The sequence below is a fragment of the Ruditapes philippinarum genome, unplaced genomic scaffold, assembly GCF_026571515.1.
Source record: "Ruditapes philippinarum isolate M1 unplaced genomic scaffold, ASM2657151v2 ctg126_1_1_1_1, whole genome shotgun sequence".
Classification (NCBI taxonomy): Eukaryota; Metazoa; Mollusca; class Bivalvia; order Venerida; family Veneridae; genus Ruditapes; species Ruditapes philippinarum.
This window is the reverse complement of record NW_026858637.1, coordinates 334,608-350,610: the sequence shown is the minus strand read 5'-3', so window position 1 is coordinate 350,610 and position 16,003 is coordinate 334,608. Positions and strand designations below refer to the sequence as shown.

The following is a 16,003-nucleotide window of genomic DNA, read 5'->3' as shown; positions in this document are numbered from 1 at the left end:
TATCTAGACAAGTGTATAAATACGAAATCTATTCCTAAATCTCTCAAAGTTAACCTAACACCACAAGTCCCTGTAATAAGTTCTACCCTTCAAATCCTGTGGGAAGAAGCGCATTTAGACTTTGGCAACATATTTATTTAAACTTTGTGAAATCCTCTTACAGTACTCGGAAAGCAGATTAAAACAATTACAATAGGAAATTGACTTAATCAACACCAACCTCAAATCAAAAACCTCATCAGATCAAATAGACCTAATCACAGACATAATTTCATGTATTGTTATCAGTGTTGAGAAAGAATTACGCACTGAAAAAATTATCGACATCCAACAATCCTCAGACAGGCACACCAACCTGTCAAATCTAAACAGTATGCCCAGAAGGAGATTCAGACCAAAAGAAGATTTTGACAAAAATAATTTACTTAGAAATCATAATAAATAGGTAATCAATTTATCTAAAGAAAAATTATCATTACCACAAATCACGCTCTTAAGTAAAGGTTTATCTTTTTGCCCTACTCCTACATATATTGACAGAATTGAATAGGATACGCCTTGCGAACCATTTTCAAGAAGAGACACGAACAATGAACATATGAACAAAACCCTTTTAAACAAAACTCCGGCTGGACCACCCCCCCCCCCCCCCAGGAAAATCGCTAGAACTAGAATCTTATATCGCATGCACTAATCAACAGCTACTAGGATATAAAGGCAAACCAGGTAATAAAGCAAATATCACTCAAGATGAAAGATTGGCTCTTACATCGTTGCGGAATAACAAAGGCATAATAATAAAACCGGCCGATAAAGGTGGTGCCATTGTAATACTCAACAAAACCGACTACATATCTGAAGGCTTACGCCAATTAAATGATAAACAGTTTTATAGAGAAGTACCGAAAAATCTCACTCCTAAAATTACCTTTGAAATTATCTCATTCCTCAACTACCTTAAGAAACACAGTTTACTTAGTAAGGTAGCTATTACATACCTACAACCTAAAAACTAAAGAACACCTTTATTTTACATGCTACCTAAAATACACAAAGCTAACAATCCCGGTAGACCTATAGTATCTGCGTGCGCAGGTACGACAGAAAAAATTTCAGAATTCATAGATTTATACATTAAGGCTTTAGCACAATCTGTCGATTCATATATAAAAGATACTAACGATTTTTTATGGAAACTACACAACCATACCAACAAACACAATATTAGTAACCATAGATGTTGCTGCACTTTGTACGTCTATCCCACATAAAGACGGCATTATAGCATTAAAAGAAGCACTTAAAAAGCGCCACATACAAAAACCTAAAACTTTCATCATCATTTTACGACTCGTGTTATTTGTGTTAAGAAAAACTTGTTTCAAATTCAACAAAAAATTTTACAAACAAATATCAGGCACTGCCATTGGAACCAAATGCACACCCAGCTATGCAATCATCTTTATGGCACATTTTGAATCAAGATTTCTACTAACCCAAAAAGTCAAACCTTTGATATGGTGGAGGTATATAGACGATATTTTTATGATTTGGCCGCACAACAGACAGGAATTGTATTCCTTCATGGCTGCTTTAACCTTTTACCCCATGAGCATATTGCGAAAAAATGGCCTTTTTCATTGAAAAGCTCCTGTAACAACTTCAAATTGCTATGAAACTATGAAAAATGCTTCAATGCTGATGAAACTTGGCACAAATGTTGACTAGACCATAGCCTCTGTAACAGCATGCTCAATCGTAAATTTCCTGTTACCATGGCAACGGGGGGACGTCTCAAAATTGCCAAAAATCACTATTTTGCATTGTTTTTTTCCATCAAAACTGATTTCAAAGTGCTGCAACTTCTTAATGAATTGAGATAGAGTAAAAGGCTTTTCAGCGTCGGTTACTAGTTACCCTCAGATCGACCTGAGGCCATTTTTAGCCTGTCACATGTCCAAAATTTTCTTGGCGATGAGGGGGACCCCGCCCCCCTTCAAACCCCCCAAACAGAAGGGGGCACATCCCCCTTCTGGCAACCCCCTGATGTAACATTTGGATGGGGGACGGCGCCGAAAAAGTGGTCACTTTTTTTAACAACATTTCTCAAATGAAAAACAGTGTTTGGGGCCTAAATAGGGCATTTTCTCACTTTTTTAGGTCTCAAAAAGGGGGGGGGGCAAAAAGCCGTCGAAACATGCTTATATAAGGGAAAAGGTTAAACAGTTTCAGCCCGGCAATCAAATTTACACATGATGAAGACTTCAGGTCAGCACATTTTCTAGATGTACACATAACAAAAGACGATGTAGGAAGACTACATACCAGGTTGTATACAAAACCTACCGATGAACACATGTATTTACATTATACTTCCTTCCATCCTGAACACCAAAAGAGAAGTATTCCATACAGTCAAGCCGTAAGAATACGCCGTATATGTAGCAATGATCTATCTTATGATGAATGCACTAATTGTCTCTACGAGAACCTAAGATCTAAAGGCTACCCTTCCAGTCTCATACGTCATGCAATAAATAAGGCTAAAAAACTCAATAGACATGAACTTCTTTCTAAACAACAGAAGAACACAGAATCAAAAAATGTCATCCCTTTCATAACAACATAAAACCCCTATGTTCCAGATATACAAAAGATTCTCGACAATTGTTTAAGATTACTTACAAATAACACATCTACTTGTTTCATAAATAATTCTAAAATCATTGCTATTCACCGAAAAAATAGAAATATTAAGAATAATCTTGTCAAAACAGACTTAAATCCACAACATGAAGTAAATGGAAGGTAGTCCTGCAAACAGATCTGTATAACGTGCAGATACGTCTCAGACGAAACACACATAAAGAGTATTATAACCTACAAAACAAACCTATAAGATTTATGGAAACCATAACTGCAGAACAATAAGCGTGATATATTTAATAACCTGCAAAAAATGCGGACTACAATATGTAGGTCAAACAAGTAACTCCCTAAGAGAAAGATTTTACGGACATAATTATAGCGGACATTAAATCAAACAATAATGTTAAGCCGGTTTCCCGCCATTTCAATAGTGCAGGACATAACGTAAATAATATTGAAGTCAGAATAATACAGCACACAGAAAGCAATCAAAACATACGTTTACGAACTGAAGAAGCTTGGATTAAACGATTACAAACAAAAACACCTTTTAGACTCAATTTAATATAATGGCAGCAGTATTGACGGCAGAAAACTAGAGGATTACACTATGAAAGATGACCTCGATCAACTTAACTTTTTTGAAGCTTGACCAATTTATCACCTGTGTGAAATATGCAGGCAGGCAACATATAATAGATGGCAAAAACAAAGACACAAGAAAGTACACAAGGATACCATTACTAAATATGAATGCTCATGGTGTAAAAAACTATATGCTAGAAAACATAATCTTTTAACACATTCCCGCAAAAAATACATGGATTTGAAGAACTCACATTTAATACAACTGAAATACAACGACAAAACAAACTGGATACAAATAAACAACAGCATGGCATGAAAATTCTTCTAGAAAAACCCAAATTTAGAATCGTTTTAAACAAAACTGGAACACCCCACCGTCAAGAAAAAAAATTCAGGAAAAACACATAGGAACAAGAACATCACCTGTGACTAAACAGAATCCAGAAACAATGGTCTTCATCATACCTAACCCTATATCACCAATACCGGCAAGTCCCAGCACTAGTACTGAAACCATCTGTCAGGATGAGTACCTTTGTTTTAACTCGGACAATGAACTAATAATTAATGTAAACAGAATAATTATATGGACTTTTCACGAACAATTAAGAACTCTACATTTAATACAGACCACCATTTAAATAATTTATTGGCATGTTGCCAATATTTATTCTATTTTAAGTAACAAGATATTTATATTTAGTAACAAACGTCATATAACGTAGCCGTTTTTTTACCACTTTAACAGACAAAATTTTGATTAAGATTGTCCTGATGAAGGTCATATAGATGACCCAAATAAAATATTGTAAACTTGCTCTGGTGTTGACGTGTATTACTCGTTAATTCGTATTTACCTTGGTTGATTAAAATGAAAAAAATAGTTTGTGCAAACAAATTTGGAACCAGATATTATAACATCTGAAATTTTGGCTGCATGCCGTGACAACACATTTTTAGTTTTTCAATAAAATTCACTTCGGCCCTTATAGCACTAGACCTTCAATAATCTGAAATAGATGGACAGTTTATGTTATGCAGACAATTTATGAATTTTTATCTTGATATATTTCAGGTGGGTCTGCTTTGCCACTAGAACTACCTAGTCTGAAAATAGCTCTTGTTGGTAAGTAAAGAAAATTGAAAAAAATGCATTTTGAAATATTTTCTTATGATATATTTAAATTTGCTACTTTGTATGAACAATTTACTACAGAAAAACAAATACATAATGTATGTTGTTACTGCCAACAGGGTATTGAAATGTCATTGCTTATCATTCTGGATCAAATTGTTTGTTTAAATCCAGTTTTTATGCCTCCGGGCCTTAGAGTTATTGAACCCTCCATTTGTCTTAGCTTACATTTGGATACTTGTGTGGCTAGAGGAACAACAGGTTACTGTACTCTCCCTTCCTTAAGGCTTTAATGTGGCCTTTTTATGCCCCCGCCATAAAATTGCTGGGGCATATAGTGTTACCCTGTTCCATCATTCCGTCATAATCAGTTTCTGTTCATTATTTTAGTAATGGTTGCACACATTATTAATATTCACAGTAAAAAAAATCAGAAGAGCAATCAGGGCCGTAAAAAAGAAAGGACCTATATACCGGACAGAACCTACGGAAAAGACAATTTCAAAATGATAATACTGTGATATAACAATTCGTAAAAAATGGCCTTCTTAAATTTTTTCGATAAATTTATAAAGAGCGCAATTTATTGTTGAATATGTTTGCATTTCATTTCCTGCAAAATTCTCCAGTCCGTTATTTATTACCATAGCGCGACACGAATGACCATTTCGTTAAGACTAAAACTACTTCTATAAATAGATTTTCCGACTTTCACAATGTTAAGGTCATCTAGCTATTTATAGCTTTCGAATTCATGTACAATTTGTTCCTGTTCTCATTCATTAATATGACATGCTGCGAATCACCGAAGGGGAAAGCAATATATGACTTTACATAATTTACATAATAAAAATCGGAAGAAGTTTTTGACTCCGAATTTATTTTAAGCTGTAAATCGAAGGAAATAATTGATAAAAATTGGGCCCATGAACAAAAAAAAAAATATAAAACACAAATGACTTAAATATTGACCTAGTGACCTACTTTCTTGTTTTTGTGTCGCCTTGAAAGGAGCATAACTCAGTCACTATAAGTCGATTGACTTCAAACTTAGTAACCTGAAGTGCAGTGCACAAAGACCGGTACTCTGCACTTTTTAATTTTTGAGTTATTGCCCTTTGTTAATTTTCATACTTTTATTTTGTCCAGGCCATTTCTCTTCAACTATAAAAGCTATGGACTTGAAACTTCATAGGATGATAGATCTCATTAGGAAGAAGTGCAGTGCACAAGAACCGGTACTCTGCATTTTTTATTTTTTGAATTATTGCCCTTTGTTGATTTTCATACTTTATTTTTGTCTGGGCCATTTCTAATGATTTATAAATGTTATGGGCTTGAAACTTCATAGGTTGATAGATCTCATAAAGGCAGTGCACAAGAACTGGCACTCTGTTTTTCTTATTTTTTGAGTTATTGCCCTTTGTTAATTTTATACTTATTTTTGTCCAGGCCATTTTTTCTAAACAATGAAAGCTATTTACTTGAAACTTCATAGAATGATAGATCTCATTAAGAAGGAGTGCAATGCACTTCTTATTTTTAGCTCACCTGTCACAAAGTGACAGGGTGAGCTTTTGTGATCGCTTTTCGTCCGGCGTCCGGCCGTCCGTCCGTAAACTTTTACTTTAAACGACATCTCCTCATAAACCACCAAGCCAATTTTATCCAAACTTCACAGGAATGTTCCTTTGGTGGTCACCTTTAAAATGTTCAAAGAATTTAATTCCATGCAGAACTCTGGTTGCCATGGCAACCGAAAGAAAAAACTTTAATATCTTCTTTTAAAAAACCCAAAGAGCTAGAGCTTAGATATTTGGCATATAACATCTTCTAGTGAGTGTCTACCAAGTTTGTTCAAATAAAAGCCCTGGGGTCAAAATTGGCCCCGACCTAGGGGGTCATTGATTTTCCCTATATGCATAAAGTAAAAACTTAAAAAAATTTCTTTTAAAGAACCCAAAGAGCTAGAGCTAAGATATTTAGCATGAAACATCTTCTCATGAGTGTCTACCAAGTTTGTTCAAATAAAGCCCTGGGGTCAAAATTGGCACCGCCCCAGGGGGTCATTGATTTTCCCTATATGCATATAGTAAAAACTTAAAAAAATCTTCTTTTAAAGAACTCAAAGAGCTAGAGCTAAGATATTTAGCATGAAACATGTTCTAATGGGTGTCTACCAAGTTTGTTCAAATAAAAGCCCTGGGGTCAATATTGGCCCTGCCCAGGGTGTCATTGATTTTCCTTATATGTGTATAGCAAAAACTTAAAAAAAATCTTCTTTGAAAAAACCCAAATAGCTAGTGTTTAGATATTAAGCATAAAACATCTTCTACTAAGTGTCTACCAAGTTTGTTCAAATAAAAGCCCTAGGGTCAAAACTGGCCCTGCCCCAGGGGTGTCATTGTTTTTAACTATATGTGTATAGTAAAAACTTAAAAAATCTTCTTTTAAAAAACCCAATGAGCTAGAGCTTAGATGTTAAGCATGAAACATCTTCTTATAGGTGTCTACCAAGTTTGTTCAAATAAAAGCCCTTGGGTTAAAATTAGCCCTGCTAGGGGGCGGGGTCATTGTTTTTCATTATATATGTATAGTAAAAACTTAACATCATGAAACATCTTCTAATGGAAGTCTTCCAAGTTTGTTCAAATAAAAGCCCTTGGGTTTTAACTGGCTTCGCTCCGGGGGCCTATATACAGGTGAGCGACCTCAGGGCCATCATGGCCCTCTTGATGATGGCCCTCTTGTTTTAGTTATTGCCCTTTTTTAGCTCGACTATTCGATAAGAATAAGTAGAGCTATTGCAGTCACCCGAGCGTCGGCGTCCGCGTCGGCGTCGGCGTCGGCGTAACCACTTATGTTAAAGTTTTTGTAATAGTTCAAATATTTTCAAAGTCCATAGACATATGGCTTTGAAACTTTGCGCACTTGTTCACCATCATGACCCCAACCTGTAGACAGGAGGAGGTAACTCTATCAAGCATTTTGACAGAATTATGCCCTTTTTTCGACTTAGAATTTACGTTAAAGTTTTTGTAATAGTTCAAATATTTTCAAAGTCCATTGACATATGGCTTTGAAACTTTGCACACTTGTTCACCATCATGACCCCAACCTGTAGACAAGAGGAGGTAACTCTATCAAGCATTTTGACAGAATTATGCCCCTTTTTCGACTTAGAATTTACGTTAAAGTTTTTGTAATAGTTCAAATATTTTCAAAGTCCATTGACATATGGCTTTGAAACTTTGCACACTTGTTCAACATCATGACCCCAACCTGTAAACAGGAGGAGGTAACTCTATCAAGCATTTTGACAGAATTATGCCCCTTTTTCGACTTAGAATATACGTTAAAGTTTTTGTAATAGTTCAAATATTTTCAAAGTCCATTGACATATGGCTTTGAAACTTTGCACACTTGTTCACCATCATGACCCCAACCTGTAAACAGGAGGAGGTAACTGTATCAAGCATTTTTTTTACTATCAAGCACTAAGAATAGTCGAGCGTTGCTGTCCTACCGACAGCTCTTGTTAATTTTCATACTTTATTTTTGTCTGGGTCATTTCTCCTAAACTATAAAAGCTTTGAACATGAAACTTCATAGGATGATAGGTCTCATCAAGATGAAGTGCAGTGCACAAAAACTGGTACTCCATGGTTTTTGAGTTATTGCCCTTTGTTAATTTTCATAGTTTAATTTTGTCTGGGCCATTTCTCTTCAACTATAAAAGCTAGGGACTTGATTATTTTCAATGGATGATAGATCTCATTAAGAAGAATTGCAGTGCTCTGCACTTCTTATTTTTAGCTCACCTGTAACAAAGTGACATGGTGAGCTTTTGTGATTGCTTTTTTCGTCCGGTGTCCGTCCGTAAACTTTTACTTTAAACAACATCTCCTCATAAACAGCTAAGCCAATTTCATCCAAACTTCACAGAAATGTTCCTTTGGTAGTGAACTTTTAAAATTGTTCAAAGAATTTAATTCCATGCAGAACTTTGGTTGCCATGGCAACCGAAAGAAAAACCTTATAAAATCTTCTTTAAAAAAGCTTAAAGAGCTAGAGCTTAAATAATTGGCATGAAGCATCATCTAGTCAGGGTGCACCAAGTTTGTTCAAATAATAGCCCTGGGGTCAAAACTGGCCCGCCCCAGGGGGTCATTGATTTTCCTTATTTGTATATAGTAAAAACTTAAAAAATCTTCTTTTAAAAATTCAAATAGCTATAGCTTAGATTTTTGGCATGAAACATCTTCTGGTGGGTGTCTACCAAGTTTGTTCAAGTGAAAGCCCTAGGGTCAAAATTGGCCCGCCCCAGGGGGTCATTGTTTTCCCTATATGTATATAGTGAAAATTTAAAAAATTTCTTTTAAAAAACCCAAATAGCTAGAGCTTAGATATATAGCATGACACATCTTCTAGTGGGTGTCTACCAAGTTTGTTCAAATAAATGTTCTAGGGTCAAAATTGGCCCCGCCCCGAGGGGTCATTGTTTTTCCCTTTATGTATATAATAAAAACTTAAAAAATCTTCTTTTAAAAAATTCAAATAGCTAGAGCTAAGATATTTAGCATGAAACAGCTTCTAATGGTTGTCAACCAAGTTTGTACAAATAAGAGCCCTTGGGTTAAAATTGGCCTGCCCCGGGGTCATTGATTTTCCTTTTGTGTATAGTAAAAACTGAAAAAATCTTCTTTTAAAAACCCTAAGAGCTTAAGAGTTTAGATACCAAGCATGAAATATCTTCTAGTGAGTGTGTACCAAGTTTGTTAAAATAAAATCCCTAGGCCCGGCCTGGCCCATTGTTTTACCCTTAATATGTATAGTTAAAACTTAAAAAATCTTCTTTTATGCTAGAGCTTAGATAATTATCATGAAACATGTTCAAATGGGTGTCTACCATAATTGTTCAAATAAAAGCACTTGGGTTAAAATTGGCCCTACCCCAGGGGCCTATATACAAGTGAGCGATTTCATTGACATCATTGCCCTCTTGTTTTATTTATTGCCCTTTAGCAGTGTTTCAAACCACTTGCCCCTCACCGCTGTGGGTTCGAATCCCTACAGGGACTTTGGATTCTTTCATTTGAGGAAGCTATCCAGCTAGCTTACAGAACGTCGGTGGTTCTACTCAGGTGCCCGTTTGTGCCTGAAATAATGCACGGAAGGGCACCTGAAGTCTTCCTCCACCAGTAAAGCTGAAACGTTGCGATATGACCTATACTGTGTCGATGTGATGTAATAAGCAGTGTATATAAATAACCTAGTAGGCTTTAAGCAGAAAATGTTGAATGTGTAATACCATATAATGGCTGGAGCATATAGTGTTACCCTGTTCCCTCCTTCTGTCCTTCAGTCATTCCCTCATTCTGTCATCATCAGTTTCCGTTCATTATCAAATTTGACATATGGATATGTCATGAGAAAATACAGGTCAAGTTCGAATTTGGTGATGGTTTGATGATTTTTGGCAGAGTTATGCCCCTTTTACTTTGAAAATAATATGAAATTTTCAGTTTCCGTTCATTATTTCCCATCTAGGGTATTACACAATCAACTCAAATTTGACATTATGGATACGTCAAAGAAATCCGCAGGTCAAGTTCGAATTTTGTCATGGTTCGATGATTTTTGGCAGAGTAATGCCCCTTTAACTTTGAAAAAAATGGAAATTTTCAGTTCCCATTCATTATCTCCCCAACAGTTGTAAATATTCAACTCAAATTAAAGATATGGAGTTATGCCCCTTTTACTTTGAAAATAATATGAAATTTTCAGTTTCCAATCATTATCTCCCCAAAAGTATTACACATTTAACTCAAACTTGATATATGGATATGTCATGAAAAAAATACAGTTCAAGTTTGAATTTAGTCATGGTTGATGATTTTTGACAGAGTTATGCCCCTTTTACTTTGAAAATTATATGAAATTTTTAGTTTCTGCTCATTATCTCCCCAACAGTATTACACATTCAACTCAAACTTGACATATGGATACGTCAAAGAAATGCGCATGTCAAGTACGAATTTGGTTATGGTTCGATGATTTTTGGCAGAGTTATGTCCCTTTCACTTTGAAAATAATATGAAATTTTCAGTTTCCGTTCATTATTTCCCATCTAGGGTATTACACAATCAACTCAAATTTGACATTATGGATACGTCAAAGAAATCCGCAGGTCAAGTTCGAATTTTGTCATGGTTCGATGATTTTTGGCAGAGTAATGCCCCTTTAACTTTGAAAAAAATGGAAATTTTCAGTTCCCATTCATTATCTCCCCAACAGTTGTAAATATTCAACTCAAATTAAAGATATGGATATGTCATAAGAATGCATTGGTCAATTTCGAATTTGGTCATGGTTTGATGATAGCTGACAGTCTCAATTATCCCTCTTGAGCTTTGAAAAAATTGAATAGTTTTAAGGGCTTTGAACTTAAATAAAAAAATAATTTGTGCAAACAAATTTGGAACTAAATATTATAACATCTGAAATTTTGGCTGCATGCGGGGGCATCCGGAGCGTGATGACACATTTCTAGTTTTACACAAATAACAGCCTGTCCTTAGGTGAGCGTTTTGGCACCAATGGCTCCCTTGATTATGTTTATGATGATTAACTTTTTTTGTAGATTTATTTACAACTCCTTTTTGAAAAAATTAACACACAGGGTGTTTATTAGAAGATATAAAAAGTTACCTATACTAAATTTATTTAGTTCCTGTCTAATTTGACATTTTGCAAAAATGAATATAGCATAGTGTCACTTCTCTACATTTGTTGTAACTATGTGGAGGAAACATATATTGACTCTCTATTTTAAAGAATAAGTTTTGCTGTATATATCAATATCAGTGGGGAAAACAGGGGGCAGAATTTACAAATGCAATGAAATTGTATTATTTGATAATTTGTACTATTGTTATATACAGGTGATCCAGGTGTTGGTAAGACAAGTGTTCTATTGCGATACCTCAGGAACCAATTCAGCCCACTGTATGTACCAACAAAAAAAGTAGCTATAGGTATGTTACTGCTTTGTGTGATTACTTTGTCCTTGTTGGCTTTGTGTAATAGACTTGCTGTGGCAGAATGATTAAGGTTGCCAGTTTCAAATCACTTTCCCATCACTGCTGTGTGTTTTAATTCTGTCAGTGACTTTGGATTGAGGAAACTATCCAGTAAGCTTACAGAACATCTGTGGTTCTACTTAAGTCCTGAAATAATGCACAAAAGGGCACCTGAGATATCCCTCTACCTTTTAAAGCCATGAAGCGCCATATAACTGTGTCTGTGCAACTTAAAATCAAACAAACAAATAAGAAATAGACTTTCCCTGCTTCATATAAAAAGTCTGTTGTCAAGTAATTAAAGGAATATTAGGAATCTAACTATATTAAAATTTTATACAGGAAAAATGTTTACTTTAAGAATTAATAAAGGTGACACACAGGAATCTTGTAATATTTTTATGCTCCCAGAACAGAGAGCAGTCGCCGCCTTGTCAGTTCTTCCATCTGTCTGTCACACTCTTGTCTGGAGAATAACTTGAAAAGTATAAAGGCATTTTATTTAAACTTGCTTAATTTTTGTATTACCAAAAATGCTATTGATAAAAATATCTCATTGAAACTACACACAGTAACTGTTGTAGATCTAGAAAAAGGAAATGCAGTGTTAGAAAACCATAATTTTATATTGCTTAGTTTATGGATGATCTCCCTTTATAATACTTGATAATGCTTGTCTGAAAAATAACTTGAAAAAGTATTGAAGGTGTTTGATTAAAATTCACACTGCGATAGAGATAAATATGAGGAAGTGCAGTGTACAAAAGCCATAAAAAGCCATTATCCCTTGCTTGATTTTTTTTTAGCTCACCTGAGCATGCTCAGGGTGAGCTTTTAGGATCGATGATTGTCCGTCGTCCGTCCACATTTAGTTTGTTAACACTCTAGCAGTCGCATTTATTCCTCAATCATCATGAAACTTTGCCAGAATATCTGTCTCATTAATATCTCGGATGAGTTCGATCATGGATGACCTCCGATGAAAAACTAGGTCACAGGAGCTAAAAATAGAAAAAGGTTGTTAACACTCTACTGGCTGCAGTTTTGATCCAAATATTCTGGAAATTTGTCAGGAAGGTTGTTTTGATGATTTCTAGGTCAAGTTCGAAGATGGGTCATCTCCGGTCAAAAACTAAGTCACAAGAGCTAAAAATAGAAAAAGCTTGTTAACACTCTAGTGGCTGCAGTTTTGATCTAAATATTCAGAAAATTTGTCAGGAAGGTTGTTTTAATGATTTCTAGGTCAAATTCGAAGATGGGTTATCTCCGGTCGAAAACTAGGCCACAGGAGCTAAAATTAGAAAAAGCTTGTTAACGCTCTACTGGCTGCAGTTTTGATCCAAATATTCTGGAAATTTGTCAGGAAGGTTGTTTTGATGATTTCTAGGTCAAGTTCGAAGGTGGGTCATCTCCGGTCAAAAACTAGGTCACAGGAGCTAAAAATAGAAAAAGTTTGTTAACACTCTAGTGGCTGCAGTTTTGATCCAAATATCCTGGAAATTTGTCAGAAAGGTTGTTTTGGTGATTTCTAGGTCAAGTTTGAATATGGGTCGTCTCCAGTCAAAAATTAGGTCACATTGCCCAAATATGGAAAACCTTTTTAACACATTAGAGGTCACATTTTTGACTCAATTGTCATCAAACTTGGCCAGGATGCTTATCTAAGACATTGCTTGGATGCGGTTGATGGGTCAGGGGAGCGATCCAGGGCCATCATGGCCCTCTTGTTTTAGCTCACCTGAGCTTACCCAGGGTGAGCTTTTAGAATCGTTGAATGTCCGTCGTCCGTCCACATGTGTTCATTAACACTCTAGCGGTCACATTTTTGCCTCAATCATCATCAAACTTTGTCAATATGCGTATCTAGGTGATAGCTCGGATGAGGTCGAACATGGGTCATCTCGGATGAAAAACTAGGTCACAAGAGCTAAAAATAGAAAAACCTTGTTAACACTCTAGAGGTCACATTTTTTTCTCAATCATCATCAAAGTTGGTCAGGATGCTTGTCAAGGTGATAGCTTGGATGAGTTCGAACATGGGTCATCTCCGATGAAAAACTTGGTCACCGGATCTAAAAATAGAAAAACCTTGTTAACACTCTAGCAGTCACATTTTTGCCTCAATCATCATCAAACTTGGTCAGGATGCTTGTCTAGGTGATAGCTTGGATGAGTTCAAACATGGGTCATCTTGGATGAAAAACTAGGTCACAGGAGCAAAAAATAGAAAAACCTTGTTAACACTCTAGCGGTCACATTTTTGACACAAGTGTCATCAAACTTGATCAGGATGCTTGTCTAGGTACTTGCTCGGATGATTTCGAACATGGATCATCTGGGATAAAAAACTAAGTCACAGGAGCTAAAAATAGAAAAACCTTGTTAACACTCTAGTGGCTACTGTTTTGATCCAAATATCCTGTAAATTGGTCTGAAAGTTTGTTTTGATGATTTCTAAGTCAAGTTCGAACATGGGTCATCTCGGATGAAAAACTAGGTCACACTGCCCAAATATGGAAAAACCTTGTTAACACTCTAGATAGTGGTCACATTTTTGACTCAATTATCATCAAACTTGGTCAGGATGCTTGTCTAGGTAATTGCTCGGATGAGTTCGAAATCGCATGTGAAACTAGGTCACCGGAGCAAGAAATAGAAAAATCTTGTTAACACTCTAGTTTCTACTGTTTTGATCCAAGTATCCTGGAAATTGGTCTGAAAGTTTGTTTTGATGATTTCTAGGTCAAGTTTGAATATGGGTCACCTGGGTAAAAAACTAGGTCACACTGCTCAAATATGGATAATCCTTGTTAACACTGTAGTGGTCACATTTTTGACTCACCTGTCATGAAACTTGGTCAGAATGCTTGACTAGGTAATTGTTCGGATGAGTTTGATGGGTCAGGTGAGGGATCTAGGGCCATCATGGCTCTCTTGTTTCAATTATCTCCCATTATATTTTTTAATCCCCTTCGGCATAGCGGAAAGGGGATTATAGGAATTGTCTCCGTCTGTCAGTCCCTCTGTCCGGGCTATTGAAGTTAAAAATTGACCATCATCGTGAAGAATTATATCTTCTGTGTCGATGGACCAAAGGATTATGTGAAAATATTGGAAATGGAATAAAATACATGGTGATTATGACGGTAGGGGTGCGGATTTTTTCCGGCGAACCTTTTTATCTTGTGTATTATTATAGATGTTGAAATATGAAATTTTTTCAAAACGGCTTATATTAAGTTTTTTTTATATATATGATCAGTACATGTGCTGGGATTGACAAATATGCATTTTATTTGGATTTTAAAAGCGTTTTGAGCTCCAAACCCCAAGTGTCTGTGGACAAAACAGGAATTGTCAGGACTTTAATCTTACCAACAGGAAAAAACAGGAAATCTCAGGACTTTTATTTTCAGATATGTCCTGAGGACAGGAATTATCAGGACTTCATTTATAGTGAAGTCCTTTAGTCAAAGACAAGAAAGATATTATCTTAGAAAGCCTTTCTGTAAAGTGAAAAGTAAGAAGTCTTGTTAATTCCTGTTCTTTGGACAGAGGAATAAATGAAATAACTTTTGTGAGACTTTTTATTACTGAGCAAAGCTGAAAAAAATGCTAAGTATAAAAACATGAGAAAAATTCATAAAATATATTGAAGTTGATTTGTAATAGTTTTCTTTAACACAATGGGTATCAATATTCTCAGAATTTAAAATTCTATAATTTTAGACCTTAATCACAAACAATTAAGATTTTTTTTCAAAAAAGAGAAAAAGTTGCTAATTGATTTTTGAACATAGCAAGGAAATTATTTTTTTTATTTAATAAGATATTGTAATAGGGAAAATCAAATATACATGTTTATAACCTGCAGATAATTTTGGCACAGATTCTGATCAGAATAGGGACAGAATTGGCATGGAATCAGTGATTTCTGTGTGGACCATGGACAGAAATGAAATTCTATGTCATTCCATTTCAAAACAAAAACAATTCACATAACAGTTACCCAAAGCATTATTCTACTCTTGTTGAAATGTATATGTTTTCAACCTATTGTACTTCTTACAGTACTTTTTTACTAGAGTTTGAAATTTTACCAAGAGAGACAGGTGTAATTTTTTTTTAGACATTTAGGCCTGTATTTTAGATATTTAACAGAAATAAAACAGCTCATGAAACTGTCCTTTTTAGCTCGACTTTTCTATGAAAAGGGGAGCTATCCTACTCGCCCCGGCGTCGGCGTCGGCGTCACACCTTGGTTAAGTTTTTCGTACCACCCCACTTTATTTCAGAAGTATTACAAGTATGGCTTTGAAACTTACCATACTTGTTCACCATCATAACCTCCATCTACAGACAAGAGTACATAACTCTGTCAAGGTTTTTGACAGAATTATGGCCCTTTTTTGACTTAGAAAGTGTATTGAGCTTGGTTAAGTTTTTTGTACCACCTCACTTTATTTCAAAAACCATTGGAGGTATTGCTTTGAAACTGACCATACTTGTTTACCATCACGACCTTCATCAACAGACAAGAGGACATAAC

At 35.5% G+C, this 16,003-nt stretch overlaps 1 protein-coding gene across 3 annotated transcripts in view; it reads left to right on the top strand.

Annotated features, from left to right (window-relative positions):
• The window catches only part of LOC132753797 (uncharacterized), a 173,774-nt gene that overhangs the window by 29,103 nt on the left and 128,668 nt on the right, over positions 1-16,003 (top strand). For all 3 annotated transcript variants that reach the window (XR_009629019.1, XM_060744320.1, XM_060744321.1), the window contains exons 2-3: positions 4,313-4,363; positions 11,317-11,409. Coding sequence is in view for 2 of the 3 variants with exons in the window: in XM_060744320.1 (XP_060600303.1) it covers positions 4,313-4,363; positions 11,317-11,409 (144 nt within the window). In the remaining variant the exon portion in view is untranslated. The remainder of the gene's footprint in view (positions 1-4,312; positions 4,364-11,316; positions 11,410-16,003) is intronic.